The 18,153-nt window shown below is 37.1% G+C and overlaps 1 protein-coding gene across 5 annotated transcripts in view; it reads left to right on the forward strand.

Annotated features, from left to right (window-relative positions):
- MAPK9 (mitogen-activated protein kinase 9) overlaps positions 1 to 18,153 on the forward strand; it is a 65,459-nt gene that overhangs the window by 16,182 nt on the left and 31,124 nt on the right. For all 5 annotated transcript variants that reach the window (XM_043466979.1, XM_043466978.1, XM_043466977.1 and 2 more), the window contains exons 3-5: positions 10,334 to 10,463; positions 14,795 to 14,853; positions 17,721 to 17,859. In XM_043466979.1, the coding sequence (XP_043322914.1) occupies positions 10,334 to 10,463; positions 14,795 to 14,853; positions 17,721 to 17,859 (328 nt within the window). The remainder of the gene's footprint in view (positions 1 to 10,333; positions 10,464 to 14,794; positions 14,854 to 17,720; positions 17,860 to 18,153) is intronic.

An 18,153-nucleotide genomic window follows, 5' to 3' on the forward strand; every position in this document is an offset into this window, starting at 1 on the left:
CAAGAGAATTTTTAAAGTGAATGGATGGCTCATATTAGGATACTTTGATGTCAGTAAGAAATTCTAGATGTAAAATATTCTTTTGATTTATAATATATCTCTTATTTGGAACTGAATGGTAATTTGACATAGGAAATTAAGCAAGACAGATGAAAAGGACTTTTAATGTAATAACCACATTTAGAGGTTGATTAGAAGTTCATAATTGTAAATGGAGGTCTTTATAAGGGTTAGGCAGTTAAAATTAATGACTTCATTACAGCATGGTAAATGACAACGAACTTACATGCTACTTTATAAAATACTGTTTCTCAGGGATTAGTTTTGATTTCCAGTTTGCATATACTACTTCTCATCTTTGTTTTTTTAAAGAAATGTTTAATAATGAAATTACTCACCATGGGTGTATATTTTTCATTAAAAAATTCTAGTTTTGAAATGAAAGCTTCTAAATGTACCATTATAAGCTAAACCTCCTCTCATAAAAGCATTGGTAGAATTATAATATAGAAAGTTCTGAATTTTGAAAACATTTTAAAAACTAGGAGTCCAGAAAATCATCTGTAGGCAGTTGATTTTCAAAAAGGGTACCAAGATTATTTAAAGGGGAAAGAGCACTCTCTTCAGCAAATGGTGCTGGGACAACTGGATACCCACATGCTAAAGAATGAAGTTGGACATCATGTGGAAATTTAGCTCCAAATGGATCAATGACCTATATATAGGACTTAAAACCATGAAACTCTTAGAAGAAAACAAGAGGGGAAAGCTTCATGACCTTGAATTTAGAAATGACACCAAAAGCATGAGCAACAAAAGAAAAAAATTGGACTTCATAAAAAAATTTTTTTGTGTGCATCAAAGAACACCAACAAGAGAGTGAAAAAACAACCCACAAATGGGAAAATATTTGCAAGTCATATATCTGACCAGAGTCTAATACTTATAAAGATCTTTTACAACTGAGTAACACAGAAGACAATTTTAAAAAAAGAGCGGACAAAGGACTTGAATAGACATTTCCCTAAAGATTTATGGCCACTAAACATGAAAAGATGTTCATTGTTAGTCATTTGGGAAATGCAAATCAAAACCACAGTGAAGTACTTCACACCCACTAGGTAGCCATAATCAACAAAATGGAAAATAACAAATTTTGACAAGGACGTAAAGCAATTAGAACCCTCATACATTGCTGGTGAAAATGTAGAATGGTACGGCAATTTGTAAAAACCAGTTTGGCGGCTCCTCAGCAAGTTCAGTTCAGTCGCTCAGTCATGTCTGACTCTTTGCAACCCCATGAACCACAGCACACCAGGCCTCCCTGTCCACCACCAACTCCTGGAGTTTACCCAAACTCATGTCCATTGAGTCGGTGATGCCATCCAATCATCTCATCCTCTGTCATCTGTCATCGCCTTCTCCTGCCTTCAATCTTTCCCAGCATCAGGGTCTTTTCAGATGAGTCAGCTCTTCGCATCTGGTGGCCAAAGTATTGGAGTTTCAGCTTCAACATCAGTCCTTCCAATGAACACTCAGGTGTTAAACACAGAATTATTATATGACCTAGTAAATATTCCTAGATATATTCCCAAAAGAATTAAAAACAGATGTTCAAAAAAGACTGTATATAAATGTTCATAACAGTACTGTTCACAGTAGCTGAAAGGTGAAAACAGGCCAACTGTCCATCAATAAATGAATGGATACACAAACTGTTATATACATACATGGAATATTATTCATAAAAAGAAATGAAGCTCTGATGTATGCTGTGACACAGATGATCTGCAAAAACATGTTAAATGAAAGAAGCCAGACCCAAAAGGTAGTACTATTATATGAGTCCAAAGTAGGTACATCCATAGAGAGAGGTGCAGATTGGTGGTTAACTAGGACAAGAGAGAGAGGAATGGGGAGCAACTTCATAATGGGTATGGAGTTACCTTTTGGGGTGATGAAAATTTGGGGGTTTATTTAAAGGTGGTGATTGTACAACACTGAATGTGCTAAATGTTACTGAATTGTTCACTTTAAAATGGCTCATTTTATGTTTATGTGATTTTTTTTGAAAAAAAAATGTAAGCTGAAGGATGCCTTAAATTAAGGATATTTGTCATTTAATAGATACTCTAGTATTATAATATTACATTAAATATTATAATATTTTCATTTATACAGTAAAATATGTTGTCATTTTTTGTAACTTATTTAAATTCTTTTAAAATTATTTAAAAGAAAATACTAAGAGTTAAGTGAAAGTACGTTTAACTCTTAGTATTTTCTTTTAAATAATTTTAAAAGAATTTAAATAATAAAATTTTAAATAATTTGTTGGCAATTTTATTAACATTTGTAGGAGCAACTGTCACCTCACATACATGTAGATGCTAAAATTTTAACACCATCCTGAATCTCATGTCTTGCAAATTCCATTTCCATAACCTGAATTTTTATTTTAAGGAAAGATCAAAAAATGAGTTTTGCCCATTTCTCCTTAAGAAAGAAGTCATTATTTTGAACTGATTAAGGTAGCTCTAAATGAACCCCTGCATTATAAAATAAAACAGTTTATTTTATAATCTTTGATGTAGTTATTCACTTAAGTTTGTAATCCAAGCTAGTTATTCGTTACCAAATCAAAACCTTTAAGTTGGGTTAACGTTGCTGATTCATGAAAAAGGGGTTAGTTAATTTGATTCAGATTACTGATACTTTCTTTTAGAAATGTTTGTGCAGGTACGAAAATTATTCTTAGACTTTTGGGATGTTTTCTTTTGGCGTTTAGATGAGGTGCTATCATAAGAGCTGGGCCTAGATGATTGGAGACCTGGTCTCCATTATTACTTTATCGCTCCTTTCTACCAGAGCCTGTGCTGGCTTTCTATCAGCCGGGGAGGTGGGTGACTTCTCACCTTCTTTCTAGGCTTGAGGCTTCACGGTTCCCCTGAATTGCAACACTGATGGTGCTGGCAGTCCTAGTTCCAGACTGACAAAAGAGAGACTTCCCCCACTTGTCTTCGGAGGATTTTTTTTTTTTCGGCCCGTTTTGCACAGCATCTTGAATATTGGCATTATGCTTTAAAAAGTCCTCAGAAGAAAAGTGTTCTTTTTGTACAAGGCATAAGGAGAGGGTATTTTACCTTGTACTGTTTAGATGAAGCAAGAAACTATGAATGGTTCCAGTCAGACTCCTTTCTTCCTTATCACTGTTAGAAGGGCCTGAGTATCCCTACCATCAAGCCCTGACTTTTAGCCTCTTCCCTCCAGTGGTCCCTTTTCTGCAAACCTGACAGAATCTTTCCCATGTCCATCACTTTTGTCCCCACTGCATCTCCTGGTTGGGGAATTCTCTGCAACCCTGCTGGTCTATCCAGACACTATCCCCGGTCTTTTAAGACTTAGCTCTGAAACTCCAGATAGTCTCGGTTCATGCCTGGAATAGAGCCTTCTTTCTGGTTAAACAAAATGCTGGACTGATGCACATGTGCACACTCGTGTGCACATGCATGCTCCAGGACTGTAAAATAATAAATTTGTGTTTTAAACTAGTCAATCTGTGGTAATTTATTATAGCAACAATATTAAATGAATATATGTGTGTTCTTACATTTTTGAGAAATAAAATATCATAGTAGCAATAATGCATGGTTTATAAAAACTTGTTAATCATCTAAACTAGAGCTTTATAAAGACATTGACATTGAAGTCGCTCAGTTGTGTCCGACTCTGTGTGACCCCATGGACTGTAGCCTACCAGACTCCTCCATCCATGGAATTTTCCAGGCAAGAGTACTGGAGTGGGTTGCCATTTCCTTCTCCATTATAAAGACATAGGGACAGGTAAATTAAAGTGCAGGTACTGATATAAGATTAAATGGAGGAGCTGGGATCCAAATAAAATATTTTGACTCCTAATTCTGAATTGTAAAACAGCTGTCTGATTTATTTGCTTCTATGTTTTTGTTGTTCATTAAAACTGTTAGTAAAATAATTAGGAAGTAACTTTTTAAATGTTTATCATTTGCAGTATTTATAAAATTAAGTTATTAGTAGAATTAAATAGTTACAAGCTCTATAGGAAAAATGTGTGCATGTTTCTTTCATGTAAATTCAGTTTTTTTTTTCTCTCCATCTAAAATCTCAAGCTGTTAGTCAGAGCACTAAGGAGTACTTGTTTTACAAAACAATTCTATGAAGTGTTTAACTTCTTTTTTTTTTTTTTTTTGCTTTTTAAAAAAAATTTTAATTATAGTTGGTTTACAGTGTTGTTAATGTTTGCTCTACAGCAAAGTGGTTCAGCTGTATGTATAAATGCATTCCTTTTTTAAAATATTCTTCTCCATTATGGTTTATCATAGAATACTGAATATAATTCCTTATGCTATCCAGTAGGACTTTGTTGTTTATCCATTCTGTATATAGTTTGCATCTGCTAACCCCAAATTCCCATTCCATCCCTCTCCAGCCCCTCTCCCTCTCGGCAACAAGTCTGTACTCTATGTTTGTGAGTCTGTTTCTGTTTCATAAATGTTTATTTGTGTCATATTTTAGTTTCCACATATAAATGATATCATATGGTATTTGTCTTTCTCTTTTTGACTGACTTCACGTAGTATGTTAATCCCTAGTTCCATCCTTGTTGCTGCAAATGGCATTATTTCATTCTTTTTTTATGGGGGAGTAGTGTTCCATTGTATACATGTACCTCATCTTCTTTATCCATCCATCTGTCGATGGACACTCAGGTCGTGAACAATGCAGCTGTGAACATAGGCGTTGCATATGTCTTTTTGATTATAGTTTTGTCTGGATATATGCCCAGGAGTGGGATTGCTGGATCATGTGGTAGCTCTACTTTTAGTTTTTTAAGGAACCTCCATGCCATTTTCCATGGTGACTGCACCAGTTTATATTCCCACCAACAGCATAGGAAGGTTCTCTTTTCTCCACACCTTCTCCAGCATTTATTTGTAGACTTTTTAATGATGACCATTCTGACTGGTGTGAGATGGTACCTCATTGTAATTTTGGTTTGCATTTCTCTATTAATTAATGATGTTGAGCATCTTTTATGAAGTGTTTAAGTTTCTTTCTTAAAAAAGTGTATAACATTAGATCTGAGAGTGCTTAGAAGTGACAGTTACAACCTTAACTTGAAATGGTTGGTGTAGCTTATTCCTTTTTGCTTTCTCTGGTTCTGTATAAGCATGAATGTTGGCCTGTTCTTACACTGTTTTATTTTCTGTTAGTTTATATAAATGAACATAATGCCCACAACAAAATTTTTGTGATAAAGTAGATTATGATATAAGGTATAGGAACGCTGTGATTCAGGAGAATCGAGTTCTAAGTCCAGCTCAGATCCTCATAGCAGTAGTTCTTAGTTACCTTGGGCAAATCATTGTGTCTTTATGGACCTTAATAGTTACACCCCTAAAATAAATGTTTTGGAACTTCTTATGTAAATTGGTGGATCAAACACCTAAACAAAGAAACCAGGAGGGCAGTAATCAGTGGATATGAAAGCACATTTAACAAGTTTCTGCAGAGGAAGTGAGAATAAGTAGATGAGACATTTGCCACCAAGAAGAGAACCTATCTATAGTAGAACTCAAGAGAGGTTTTGGGTCTAGAGATGCCAGATACAGAAAACAAAGATGAAACGGGTGGCTGGAAATACGGATGTTAATTAAACATGTGTCTGCAAAACAGTTTTGCTAGTTGTCTCCCAGCCTTCCCAGCCCATCCCCATGCTCAGCATTTGCCCCTAGAAAATGAGTAAGTAAATGAAAAATTATTAGGCTAGGATCTGGGAAAGGAGAAGCCTAGTCAGAGGAGCCCAGGATTTGGGGTGGTCTTTCCGTTGAGGGCATTTGAAAATTCTGGAATGGGCAGCTGAGAGGTTTGAGAGTCCTTTGGAGTGTCTTGTGGGGCTATAGGAGATAAGGATTGGAGTCCGGGGCCCTCACAGGGGCTTAGTGATCCTCCTTTGCTTTGAATGGGGTCCAGGAAAGGGCTGCATGCTAGAGGTAAGAACAAACCGGAAGGTAACAGGCTCTTGCAGGCACTGCCACTTAGCTTCACATCGTCTCGTTTGCTGAACTCAAGGTGAGGTGAGCCCAAATTGCTAGTGTCGAGGTCCAGCAGAAATAGATGTAAATTCTACCTGGAGGAAGACAGCATCATACTGGTTATCAAATTATTTCTAGATAGCAAACAGTTTTGCAAGTTCAAGGTCCAGCACATAGTCAGAAATAACTAGTCACAGAAGGAGATTAGATGACATTCACAAAATCCAACACAGAGAAAAGAAATAGATCCATAGGAGTTATTGGCCCTATTGGATCCAAACTTCCAAAGAGCTGTGATGTTATGTTGATAAAAGACAGTATGAAAAATTTTGGGTGGAAAATGAAAACTTTAAAAAACTAAATAGAAATTATAGAACTCAAGATATAGTAATTGAATTATGAAGTTAATGGGTGGGTTTAAAAGCATATTATTAATAAGTATAACTGAGGAGAGAATTGTGATCTGAAAGATAGGTAAGGAGAAAAGTGTCCAGAATGAAGGCTGAGGAGACAAAATGTTAGAAACATACAGAAGAGAGGATGTATTTGTTTTCTACTGCCACATGACAAATTACCATAAACTTAGGGATGTAAACAAAGCAACAACCATTGGTAATTTCATAGTTCTGTGTAGGTCAGAAATCTGGGTGGGCTTCCCTGGGTTCTCTGCATGGCATTTCCCAGGGCTGAAATCAAGGTATCACTGGACCAGGCTCTTATCTGGAGGCTCTGGGGAAGAATCTGCTTTCAAGTGCATTCAGGGTTCTTGGCAGAACCCAGTTCCTTGCAGCTGTACCTCGGAGGTCCCTATTCCCTTATTGTCTGTCAGCCAGGGACCACTCTGCTCCCATTCCTTCTCAAGACGGACCCCCCACCTCCATCTTGAAGGCAACAATGGCATGTCTCGTCCTTCTGTGGATTCATGTCTCTCTGACTTTCCCCTCTTCCCAGCCAGCCAGAACAAACTTTGCTTCTAAAGGGCTCCTGTAATTGGATTAGTGCCCCCCTACCCCTTCCCTTGTGATCTCCCTTTTGTTGAAATAACATTTAGTCCCCTTATGGGACACAGGGTGAATATACTGCAAGAAAACCAAATGCCTAGAAATCGGTAGAACAAACCACTTCGGAAAACAATTTGGCATTATCTACTAAAATAAAACATGCAGTCCCACTCTTAGCTATCTACTTGTTAAAAATACATGCATAGGGTACCCAGAACCATGTACGAGAATGTTTATGACCATTCTTTGTTTTTTGTAATTGCTTTGCAAACTGAAAACAACCAATATATCTATGAACATTATGTCATATAATCATAATGAAGGAATGTTATAGCAATGACACAGAATGATCGGATGTATATCACAACAGATGTATCTCATAAATACCACATTGAGTGAAGGAAGTCAGACACAGTTTCAAAAACCAGGCAAAAATAAATGATGCAAGGTCTTAAAGATGCATGTTTGCAGGGGCTTGAAGATGACTGTTTAGCAGGTTAAAGCAAGGAAATGATTCTCATGAAAGTCAGAAATAGTTACCGTCTTTGGAGGGCAGTGGGAATAGTGATTAGTTAGGAGACGTGAGTAGGGGACTTTGGGGGTGTTGACGAAGCATGATTCTCTGTGATAAATCATTAAGATAAGGAATAAAAAAGGAAGCAAAAGAATGAATACCAGACAGGCATAAGCCTTCTGTGCATAACCAACAGCACTCAACTTTGGCAATCCCAAGAGAAAATTGATTTCAAACTTAGAAGATAAACTATCAATCAAGGATAAAGGAAGAGTAAGATAATTTATCTTCTATGTGCTTTTTTCCTAAGGAAATTCCCTTAGGATATATTCCAACAAGAAAGAGAATACAAGAATGTATAACAAGTAATAGTGGAGGCCAGTGAAAAGAAATCCCAGAGTGATAGCCGCACATCAGGCATTTGAAACTTCAAGAAAAATGTCTTCCCCTCCAAATGGAATAGATTCCAAACAATAGGTAATTTGAGAAGGTAGGAAGTACTACTGACAGGCTCTGGCGAGATATATTTGTCTTCTCTTAATAAGAAAAAAAAAAGTTTATTAGAAACTTGTAGTAGAAAAGCTAGAAAAAGTCATGATCTAAAAAGGAAATAAATTTAAAGTAACATGAGGTTTGAGAACTGGTAGAATGTAGGAAAGAGAATCCGTTTAACCTTAATATTGGAAACAGTCTTGTTCTTTTATGAGTGACAGCAAATCATGTGATCTTTAGAAATGAAATGTAATCCTTACTCTGCAATTAGTAGTGTTTACATGTGCGTACATACATACACTTCATATCTTGATTTTCAACTTTTAGACACATCCTACGGAAGAAACACAGAAGACCTAATTATAGAGACTGAAAGATGTGTTATCAAACTTGACCATTTAAGGCAAATGTGGAGGGAAAGAGAGCTGGAAGTAAAAGAAGATGAAGTGTAATATTCTCATTTTACATACTGGGCAGGAAGAAATTCCTTTAAAAGTTGATGAAACAAGTTTAGGCATGTTATTTAAAGTTACAGTGGTGACCAAGGAAAAAATTAAAAATAACATGAGAACAAAAAGCTCTGAGGTGTCCTTGGGGGTTTCAGATAAGTGACTAAATCCTCAGTTTTCATAATGGGGAGTAAATAGATAATTTCTAAAGTTGATAAATGAAGAAAGAGTGATAAAAGTATATTTTTGGAGTTGAGACATGACTACAAGAAGTAAAGCCAGGAATAATTGAAGATAGCTCCTCCTGGAGTTGAAACTAGGAAACATGTGTCTGCTCAGGTAATTCAGAGTTGGTTCATTTGTCTCACTGGACAAAAACTTGTTTGTCCAAAAAAAGATGTCTGTTTTTAAATTCTTAAGACTGAGATATATATGTGCTTCCCAGGTGACTTACTGGTGAAGAATCTGCCTGCAATACAGGAGACTTGGGTTCACTCCCTGGGTCAGGAAGATCCCCTGGAGAAGGGAATGGCAACCCACTCCAGTGTTCTTGCCTGGGAAATCCCACGGACAGAAGAGCCTGGTGGGGCTACAGTCCATGGGGTTACAAAGAGTCAGACACGACTCAGCAACTAAAACAACAGTTTTATGTATATACACACACACGCACGTATAAGTGTACAAATCACACATATATATTAATGATTTAACAGATTTAACTTTTTAACATTTTATAATTCATATGAATATTGTATTTGCATACATCTGTGTATACGTGTACACATAATGTGGACTGAGTTAAAAAACAATTCCAAAGTAACTTGACAGCTTTCAACTTTAAAAAGTTAAAATTAAATTAAGTTTGAGTTTCTTGGCAAACAGATTATTAATAGAAGTGAATAAGTGTAAACAGTGTCATAAACTGAATAGAATAAATAAATAGAAACAGTGTTTTAAATGGTGCTTGGGTTCTCAGATGGTCTTTAGCAGCTTTTAACCCCCAATGAGGAGCCAGAAGGTAACAATAACAGCAATTGATGCTAGCGCTAGCTTGAAACTAGTACAAAAAGTATTCAATTTTTCCTGTCTATTTTTTCTAGGAAAATGAATCATAAATTTCAGCTGGGAACTTGAGATGCTAGAAACAGATCCCCTAGAAGATTTTATTTCTTACCATAGTATTAATAATATTAAGAGGTGTTTCTAGTAGAATTTTATATATATAGCAATTGCTTATGTTAGGGATTTTGTATCTTGGGGATTCACCATGAGCTGAGATTTTGGCTTCTGCTTTCTTTTTAGATTCTTTCATCTAGGAAAAACACAATCAATCAAAACTTAAATTTATAATATTACATTCTTCTTAGGAGCTCAAACCATTTTCTCCACTGTGATATTCCAAAATATATTTTATTTTGTGATACCAGTGAGTTTTTTCAACTTATTGACATATTTAAACTGAAGACTTTGTTTCCTGACCAGTCTCATGTGCTCTATATCAAATTACCTGGTTCTGAAGATAGTAATCTCAACTAACATAATGCAGTGTCAGTGTGCAAAGGATTGCTGAATCCCATCCTAGCTGCAGCTGCCAGGTCGGTGCCTCTGAAAGGAGTCAGTTCATCCTGCACTGTTAGCCCACTCACTTTGTTCTTCATGTGCAGAAGTGCCCTGAGTGAAAGCAAGCAGATGTTTCCTTATTTGTTATTCAGTTAGAAAGATAACACATTGAATGTACATTCTGCATTGCTGTATTTTCCAGAATTATCCTAATGGGTTGCTTATTATATTTCTTAATTATAGTGCTGCTTTTGATACAGTTCTTGGGATAAATGTTGCAGTCAAGAAACTAAGCCGTCCTTTTCAGAATCAGACTCATGCAAAGAGAGCATATCGTGAACTTGTCCTCTTAAAATGTGTCAATCATAAAAATGTAAGTAATGTCTGTGTTTCCTCTGTATACTTTAATGTTGTCAATGATACGTGATGATCTTCTGGGTCTTTGAAGATACAATGAGTTTAGACCTAGGGTAAGCTAGTGATAAAAGTACTACTTAAACATTTATATTTTATTGATAAAATTGTTAATCAACATTGGGGATATTGAGTCAACAAGAGGAATCGTGGTCCATAGGAATTTAGGTCACTCATTAGGAATAGGAATGTCCTTGTTACCGTTTGGTTTTCACTATTTCAGTGTGATAAAGTGGCAAGAGTTATTGACCTGACCAATTGAGAAATAGCTAAATACTTTTTAGGAAAACACTGTTCCATAAGTAGCTTTTACATATTCATATTTATGGAAATAATTGTTATTAGATGATGCTTTGTTCAAGGTAGTTCTTCTTGGCACAGAAATCAAAGCATTGTACATTGTAAGGAAAAACAGTATCTCCCTAGAAAATGAGGTACTCAGTCATGTTCTATGTTCTTTTGCTGATCCCTGAGTATTATGTGGAACATGATTTTGATAGCCTTGCCATGTTATAAGATTATAAGATGGTAAGTCTAGAAGGGACTTTGGAGACCCCCTCCCATCTGACTTCTCTTTGTTGCAGAGTTGAGGGGATAAGTATCAGGTCCTTTTGTTGTGATGTTTCTGCTGGATTTTTCTGGTGTAGGGACAAAAAACTAAGATAATTTCAATCTTTTGAGTCTGTGATATGAATTTGTTTTTAATTTCTCCAGTGCATGCTTTACTTGTTCAGTTGCTAAGTCATATCCAACTCTCTGCGACCTCATGGACTGCAGCACTCCAGGCTCCTCTGTCCTCCACTACCTCCCAAAGTTTGCTCAATTCATGTCCATTGAGTCAGTGATGCTGTCTGTCCGTCTCTTCCTCTGCTTCTCCTTTTGCCTTCAGTCTTTCCCGGCATCAGGATCTTTTCCAATAAATCAGCTCTTTGCATCAGGTGGCCAAAGTACTGGAGCTTCAGCATCAGTCCTTCCAATGAATATTCAGAGTTAATCTCCATTAGGACTGACTGTCTCATCTCCTTGCAGTCCAAGGGGCTCTCAAGAATCTTCTCCAGCACAACAATTTGAAAGCATCACTTCTTTGGTGATAAGCCTTCTTTACAGTCAGACTCTCACATCTGTACATAACTACTGGAAAAACCATAGCTTTGACTTTATGGACCCTTGTTAGCAAAGTGAAGTCTCTGCTTTTTAATATGCAGGTTTTTGTGTCTAGGTTTGTCACAGCTTTTCTTCCAAGTAGCAAGCATTTTTAATTTCATGGCTGCAGTCACCGTCTGTGGTGATTTTGGAGCCCAAGAAAAGAAAATCTGTCACTGATTCCATTTTTTCCCTATCTATTTGCTATGAAGTAATGGGACCAGATACCATGATCTTAGTTGTTTTTTTTTTTAATGTTGAGTTGCAAGCCAGCTTTTTCACTCTCCTCTTTCACCCTCATCAGCAGGTTCTTTAGTTCCTCTTTACTTTCTGCCATTAGAGTGATATCATGTGCATATCTGAAGTTCTTGATATTTCTCCCCACAGTCTTTATTCTAGCTTACGATGCATCCAGCTCAGCATTTAGCATGATGTTCTCTGCATATAAGCTAAATAAGCAGGGTGACAATATGCAGCCTTGTTATACTCCTTTCTCAATTTGGAACCAGTCTGTTGTTCCATGTCCAGTTCTGTTGCTTCTTGACCCGCATACAGGTTTCTCAGGAGACAGGTAAGGTGATCTGGTATTCCCATCTCTTTAAGAATTTTCCACAGTTTGTTGTGATCCACACAGTCAAAGGCTTTCACGTAGTCAATGAAGAAGTAGATGTTTTTCTGGAACTCCTTTGCTCTCTCCATGATCCATCAGTCATGCCGATTTGATCTCTGGTTCCTTTGCCTCTTTGAAACCCAGCTTGTACATCTGAAAGTTCTCAGTTCACATACTGCTGAAGCCTAGCTTGAAGGATTTTGAGCATAACCTTGCTAGCATGTGAGATGAGCATAATTGTACAGTAGTTTGAACATTCTTTTTCATTGTCCTTCTTTGGGATTGGAATGAAAACTGACCTTTTAGAGTCCTGTGGTCATTGCTAAGTTTTCCAAATTTCCTGCCATAATGAGTGCAGCACTTTAAGAACATCATCTTTTAGGATTTGAAATAACTCAGCTGGAATTCTGTCACCTCCACTAGCTTTGGTTGTAGTAATGCTTCCTAAGGCCCACTTGACTTCACACTCCAGGATGTCCGGTGTCTGGTTCTGTGTATTCTTACCATCTCTTCTGCTTCTGTTAGATCCTCACCATTTTTGTCCTTTATCATGCCCATCCTTGCATGAAATGTTCCCTCGGTATCTCCAGTTTTCTTGGAGAGACCTCTAGTCTTTCCCATTCTATTGTTTTCCTCTATTTCTTTGCATTGTTCACTTAAGAAGCCCTTCTTATCTCTTTACTATTCTCTGGAACTCTGTATTCATTTGAGTATATCATAAAAGCAAAAGTAAAAAAAATTTTTCTTAAAATATGGTGGAATGTTGCTAGATCTCATGTACATTAATGAACATAGATATAAACCATTTTTATATAGCTACACAGTACAAATGCACAGTAATTCATTTAACCAATTACTTATTATCAAATATTTAGATTGTTTCTAGGTTTTTACTACTATAAGCAGTGCTGCAGTGAACATCCTTATACAGGTGAATTCTTTGGCCAAGATTCTGGGTCAAAAAGTATGCATATTTCTGGTTTTAATATATACTGACAAATTGACCTCAAGGAAGACTTATCAGTTTTACACTTTCATTGAGTACCTGAGTATGGCTTTTATTTCAGAATACTTCAGAACTACATATTGTTGATTTTTTTGTTTCACCTTACCAAACTGATAGATGACAAATGATACCTTATTTTTATTTGTGAGGTTGATTTTCTTTCCATATCTCTTCCAGCCTTGTATTTTTATTTCTTGAGCGTTTGTTTTCCATGACCTTTGTCCATTTTTCTCCAGGCCTGTTGGTTCTCTCAATGCAGGAGATGCAAGAGACGCAAGGGGGAAGAAAAAACTGGATTCACACTTCAATCTTTACACCAAGATAAACTTAAAATGGAATTAAAGTTTAAATCTAAGGCATGAAACCATGAAACCTTAAAATATTTATGAAAATATCCCTTGCCAATGCAGGAGATGCAACAGATACAAGTTCAATCCCTGGGTTGGAAAGATCCCCTCAAGTAGGAAGTGGCAACCCACTACAGTATTCTTGCCTGGGAAATCCCATGGACAGAGGAACCTGGTGGGCTACAGTCCATGGGGTCGCAAAGAATCAGACATGACTGAGTGACTGAACACACATTGGTTTCTTTCTTATGCATTTAGAGAAGATCTTTGTATATTAAAACTATCAACCCTCATTTCTTTTCCATTTGACCTAATTTAGGTTGTTTTTGCCATGCTGATTTTTGTCGTCATTTGATGTAATCAAGTCTTGTGGATTTCTTGTCATGCTTAGAACAGACTTTTCTACATCAGAGTTGTATGAATGTTTATCCATATTTTAAAGTTTCATGGTTTCATGCCTTAGATTTAAGTTTTTGTTCCATTTTAAGTTTATCTTAAATAAACTTAAAGGTGTAAACGTTAAAGTGTGAATCCAGTTTTCTTTTTTCCCTCTTGGCTCTCTAGCCACTCCAATCTTCAGTCTTTTATACTGAATAATTCAAATTTCCCTCAGTCATTTGAAATGATTGAGGATGTGTTTTTGATGCTCAAGTAGCAGAATTCATTGTTTAACATTGGAGTACCAGGACCAAAGCCTGCGATGGGGTCAGTTTTTGAACCCTCTTTAGGTAAATACATAATACTGTGAGGCATTTCATCTTTATTATACCAAAATAGAAGCTTAGCCCTCATATTTCAAAACTTTCTAGAAATTTGCACATTGTATTTAAGTTTTCAGAGTTAACATATTGCTTTATTTAGTGTTTTTCTACTTGTAATTGCTACTTTTTTATGTTCAAAGCTGGAAAGCATTGTGTCAAAATTCTGTAATAATAAGTTACTAGGGACACACAAAAGTGATTTGATTAAAAGTGCATCTTATTTCCAAGGTGAGAATCTTAATCATTTAACTTTTGAAATGCTGTATAATAGAATGTTTTGGTAAAAGCAGTAGCAGTAATAAAATTACAAAGCTCTGCTGTGATTTTTTTTTTCCTAGTTTTTACTACATTTTAATGTTAAACTTAATTTTTATAGTCAAGTAGAGTTGTTTGACATGCTGAGGTTTAATTTTCTCTTTTCAGATAATTAGTTTGTTAAATGTGTTTACACCACAAAAAACTCTAGAAGAATTTCAAGATGTGTAAGTATAATTTTTATTCAGTAATACACTGTGCATGAAAGATTGAAAATTTAAAAGAGAATATGACTGCTTTTTTTAACTTAGGAAATGCAGACAATAATACATTTTTAATGATATCTTGGCCACTTTTCACTATGAAATAGAAGCAGTGAGGAAAATGAATAATAATATTCAACCACTCATGCCTGTGGACTTCTCAGGTGGCACCAATGCAGGAGACAAAAGATCCTGGCTCGGTCCCTGAGTGGGGAAGACGCCCTGGAGGAGGGCATGGCAACCCAGTCCAGTATTCTTGCTTTAGAACCCCTTGGACAGAGGAGCCCGGCAGGCCACAGTCCATAGGGTCGCACAGAGTCAGACACAGCTGAACCAACTTAGCACGCATGTGCTTATCCCTAGATGGTTATCATTTCTACAACAGGTAAAGGATGACTGAAAGTGGATTCCTTGGAGAAGACAGTGCCATTAATACTGCTGATTTGCTTTACTGAAATATAAAATGTTTTTCTCTAGTCCCCTAAAATCCAGGATTGTAGGGTTTAGGTGTTTATAGTTATTATTTGAAATGGGTAAGTGATTAAATATTGTATATTTTCCAAAATCTGAAATAGAATTGTCTTACTAACAATGAAATGAAATATTAATTTATTATTGAGATACAATGTGCAATTTTATCCTAAATTCATTGGTTTATTCATTCAACAAATATTTGATTGCCAGAAATTCCCTGGCAGTTCAGTGCTTAGGACTCCATGCTTTCAGTTGAACAGCCAAAAGGAAAATTTGATTGCCAGCCGTGTGCTAAGCACTCTCTTGAACTTGACAATTTAGTGACCAAAACAGGCAAAAATTCCCTTCATTATTTAAGAATTGCAGATGATTGTATTTCTTCCTAGAACTTGAAGGAAGACCAGGGAAGATAATCAACATAACAAATAGGGAAGTGATGTCATTCACTAGAATGTGGCAAATGCGGAAGAAATGGAGCTGAGTGAGGGGATCAGAAGTGCTGGGGTTGGGAGTCAGGCTGCAGCTTTAAGTGGGATAGTTAGGGAAGGACCTCATGGGATTGGTGACATTTGCAGAGGCCTTGAAGGAAATGAGGGGGTTAGTCCTACAGATATTTTGAGAAAGGTAGTGGCAAGAAAGAAGGAATGGGCTTCCCTGGTGGCTCAGTGCTGAAGAATCTACCTGCCGGTGCAGTAAGCAGGGGTTCGATCCCTGATCCAGGAAGATCCCCCATGCCACGGAGCAGCTAAGCCCATGTGCCACAACTCCTGAGCCAACTCTCTAACACTTGGGAGCCACAGCTGCTGAGCCCACGTGCTGCAACTGCTGAAGCCCACGAGTCCTGGAAGCCGTGTTCCACAAAAGGAGAAGCCACCGCAATGAAAAGCCCACGCGCTATAAGAGAGTAGCCGCTGCTTGCCGCAACTGGGGAAAACCTGTGCATCAGTGCAGACCCAGCACAGCCAAAATTAAAATAAATACAATTATATTTTAAAAAGATAGAAGGAACAAGCAGCGTAAAGGAGCAGATGTGGGAGTGTGCCTGGTGTGTGCTCTTGAAGAGCAAGAGCCTGTTTGCTGGATCGAAGGAAGCAGAGGAAAGTAGAAGAGGTCGGCTCAGAGAAGTGGCAGGACCGACACTGCTGGACCTCTAGGCCATTGTAAGGACTTCCCTTTACAAGTAAGACTTTCAGTGGAAGAGTGAGTTTATCTAACTTACATTTTAAAATAACTTGGTTTCTGGACTGAGAACCCACTTTATGGGATAGAATACAGAAGACCAGTCAGGAGGCTATTGTAATAGTTCATGTGAGAGATTATTGTGGCTACATTTAGACTGAAGGGGTGATAGGATGGTAAAGGCACGAGATTGGATGTCGATACTGTTTTGAAGGTAGAACCCCAGCGTTTGCTCTTAGAGAGGCTGTGTGGTTTGAGAGAAGGAGTTGCTGAGAACAACATTTGGAATTTTGGCTCAGGTGCTCACCAGAAGGATAAAAGTTCTCTCAAGTGAGATGAGGAAAGCTACGGGAAGAACAGATTTGGGGCTGGCGTAGAATCAGGAGCTCGGTTTTAGACATGGAGTCTGTTGGGCACCCAAAATGATCTGTGAAGCAGTCAGATAAGTGAGCCTGGAGTTCAGGTAGGATATCTGGTTTGAAGGTATTAATTTGGGAGTTGACAGTCTATAGATGATATTTAAAACCTTGAGGTCAGAAACCAGGGAAGATCGTCATGACAACGAGTACAGTAGAGAAAAGAAGGCCAAGAAACAGGTGCTGGCCCTCCAACAGTAAGAGGCCAGTGGTAAGAGAAGGTCACGGTCAGCCAGGATTATAGAACTAGCCACTGCGTTTAGCAACACGGGAGGTGTCAGGAGCCTTGCAGACAGTTTCAGCAAAGTGGTGGGGGCAAACGCCTGATTAAAGTGAGATTAAGGAAACATGGGAGAAAAAACTGAAGATGATGAGTGTAGATACCTCTTTGGGGAGTTTTGCTTGCAGGAAGACCAAAAATACAGGATCGTAGCTGGTAGGGGAGGTAAGGTCAAAAGTTTCCTTAAGATGCGAACAGTAACGGCATGGTTTCTGTATTGGTAAGAATGACCCAATAGCAAAAAATTTTACATATAGGAGACTTTGAATGTTTGAGATTCTATTTACTGTGATATAAAGATTGCTTCTTTTCAAGATAGCTTATAAATCAAGATACCTAATAAAAGCAAGTTATCTTTTTACTTTAGCCAGTACAGTGACTAGGTATGAAGTTATTACTTTTTTAATAAAAATCCTGATGTAATACCATAAAGGAATTTGGATAATTTTCATGTGTACATGGCTGATCATTTATTTCCTCAGGTATTTGGTTATGGAATTAATGGATGCTAACTTATGTCAGGTCATTCACATGGAGCTGGACCATGAAAGAATGTCCTACCTTCTTTACCAGATGCTCTGTGGTATTAAACATCTACATTCAGCTGGGATCATTCATAGAGTAAGTAGTGATACTGTATTGGTTTTTTCCTTTTAATTAAAATCATTTTGTTATTGTAATCTTCAGATACAAAAGAACGTATTTTTTAAAACTTTGTCAATGTTGAAAATCCAAATAAACTTTGGGATCATGTTACTTTCTCAAAGATTGTTGAGATGAGAAGACATTTGTGGAATGCCTGGTTTGCCTGGGCCCATCTGAGCCACCCTGGGTGCAGATATGAGCCAGCTGCCCAGACTCATATACAGAAAAATGCTTCTTTTTTTTTTTTTTTAAGTTTTTATTTGGAAATAA

The sequence above is a fragment of the Cervus canadensis genome, chromosome 4 (genome assembly GCF_019320065.1).
Source record: "Cervus canadensis isolate Bull #8, Minnesota chromosome 4, ASM1932006v1, whole genome shotgun sequence".
NCBI lineage: Eukaryota > Metazoa > Chordata > Mammalia > Artiodactyla > Cervidae > Cervus > Cervus canadensis.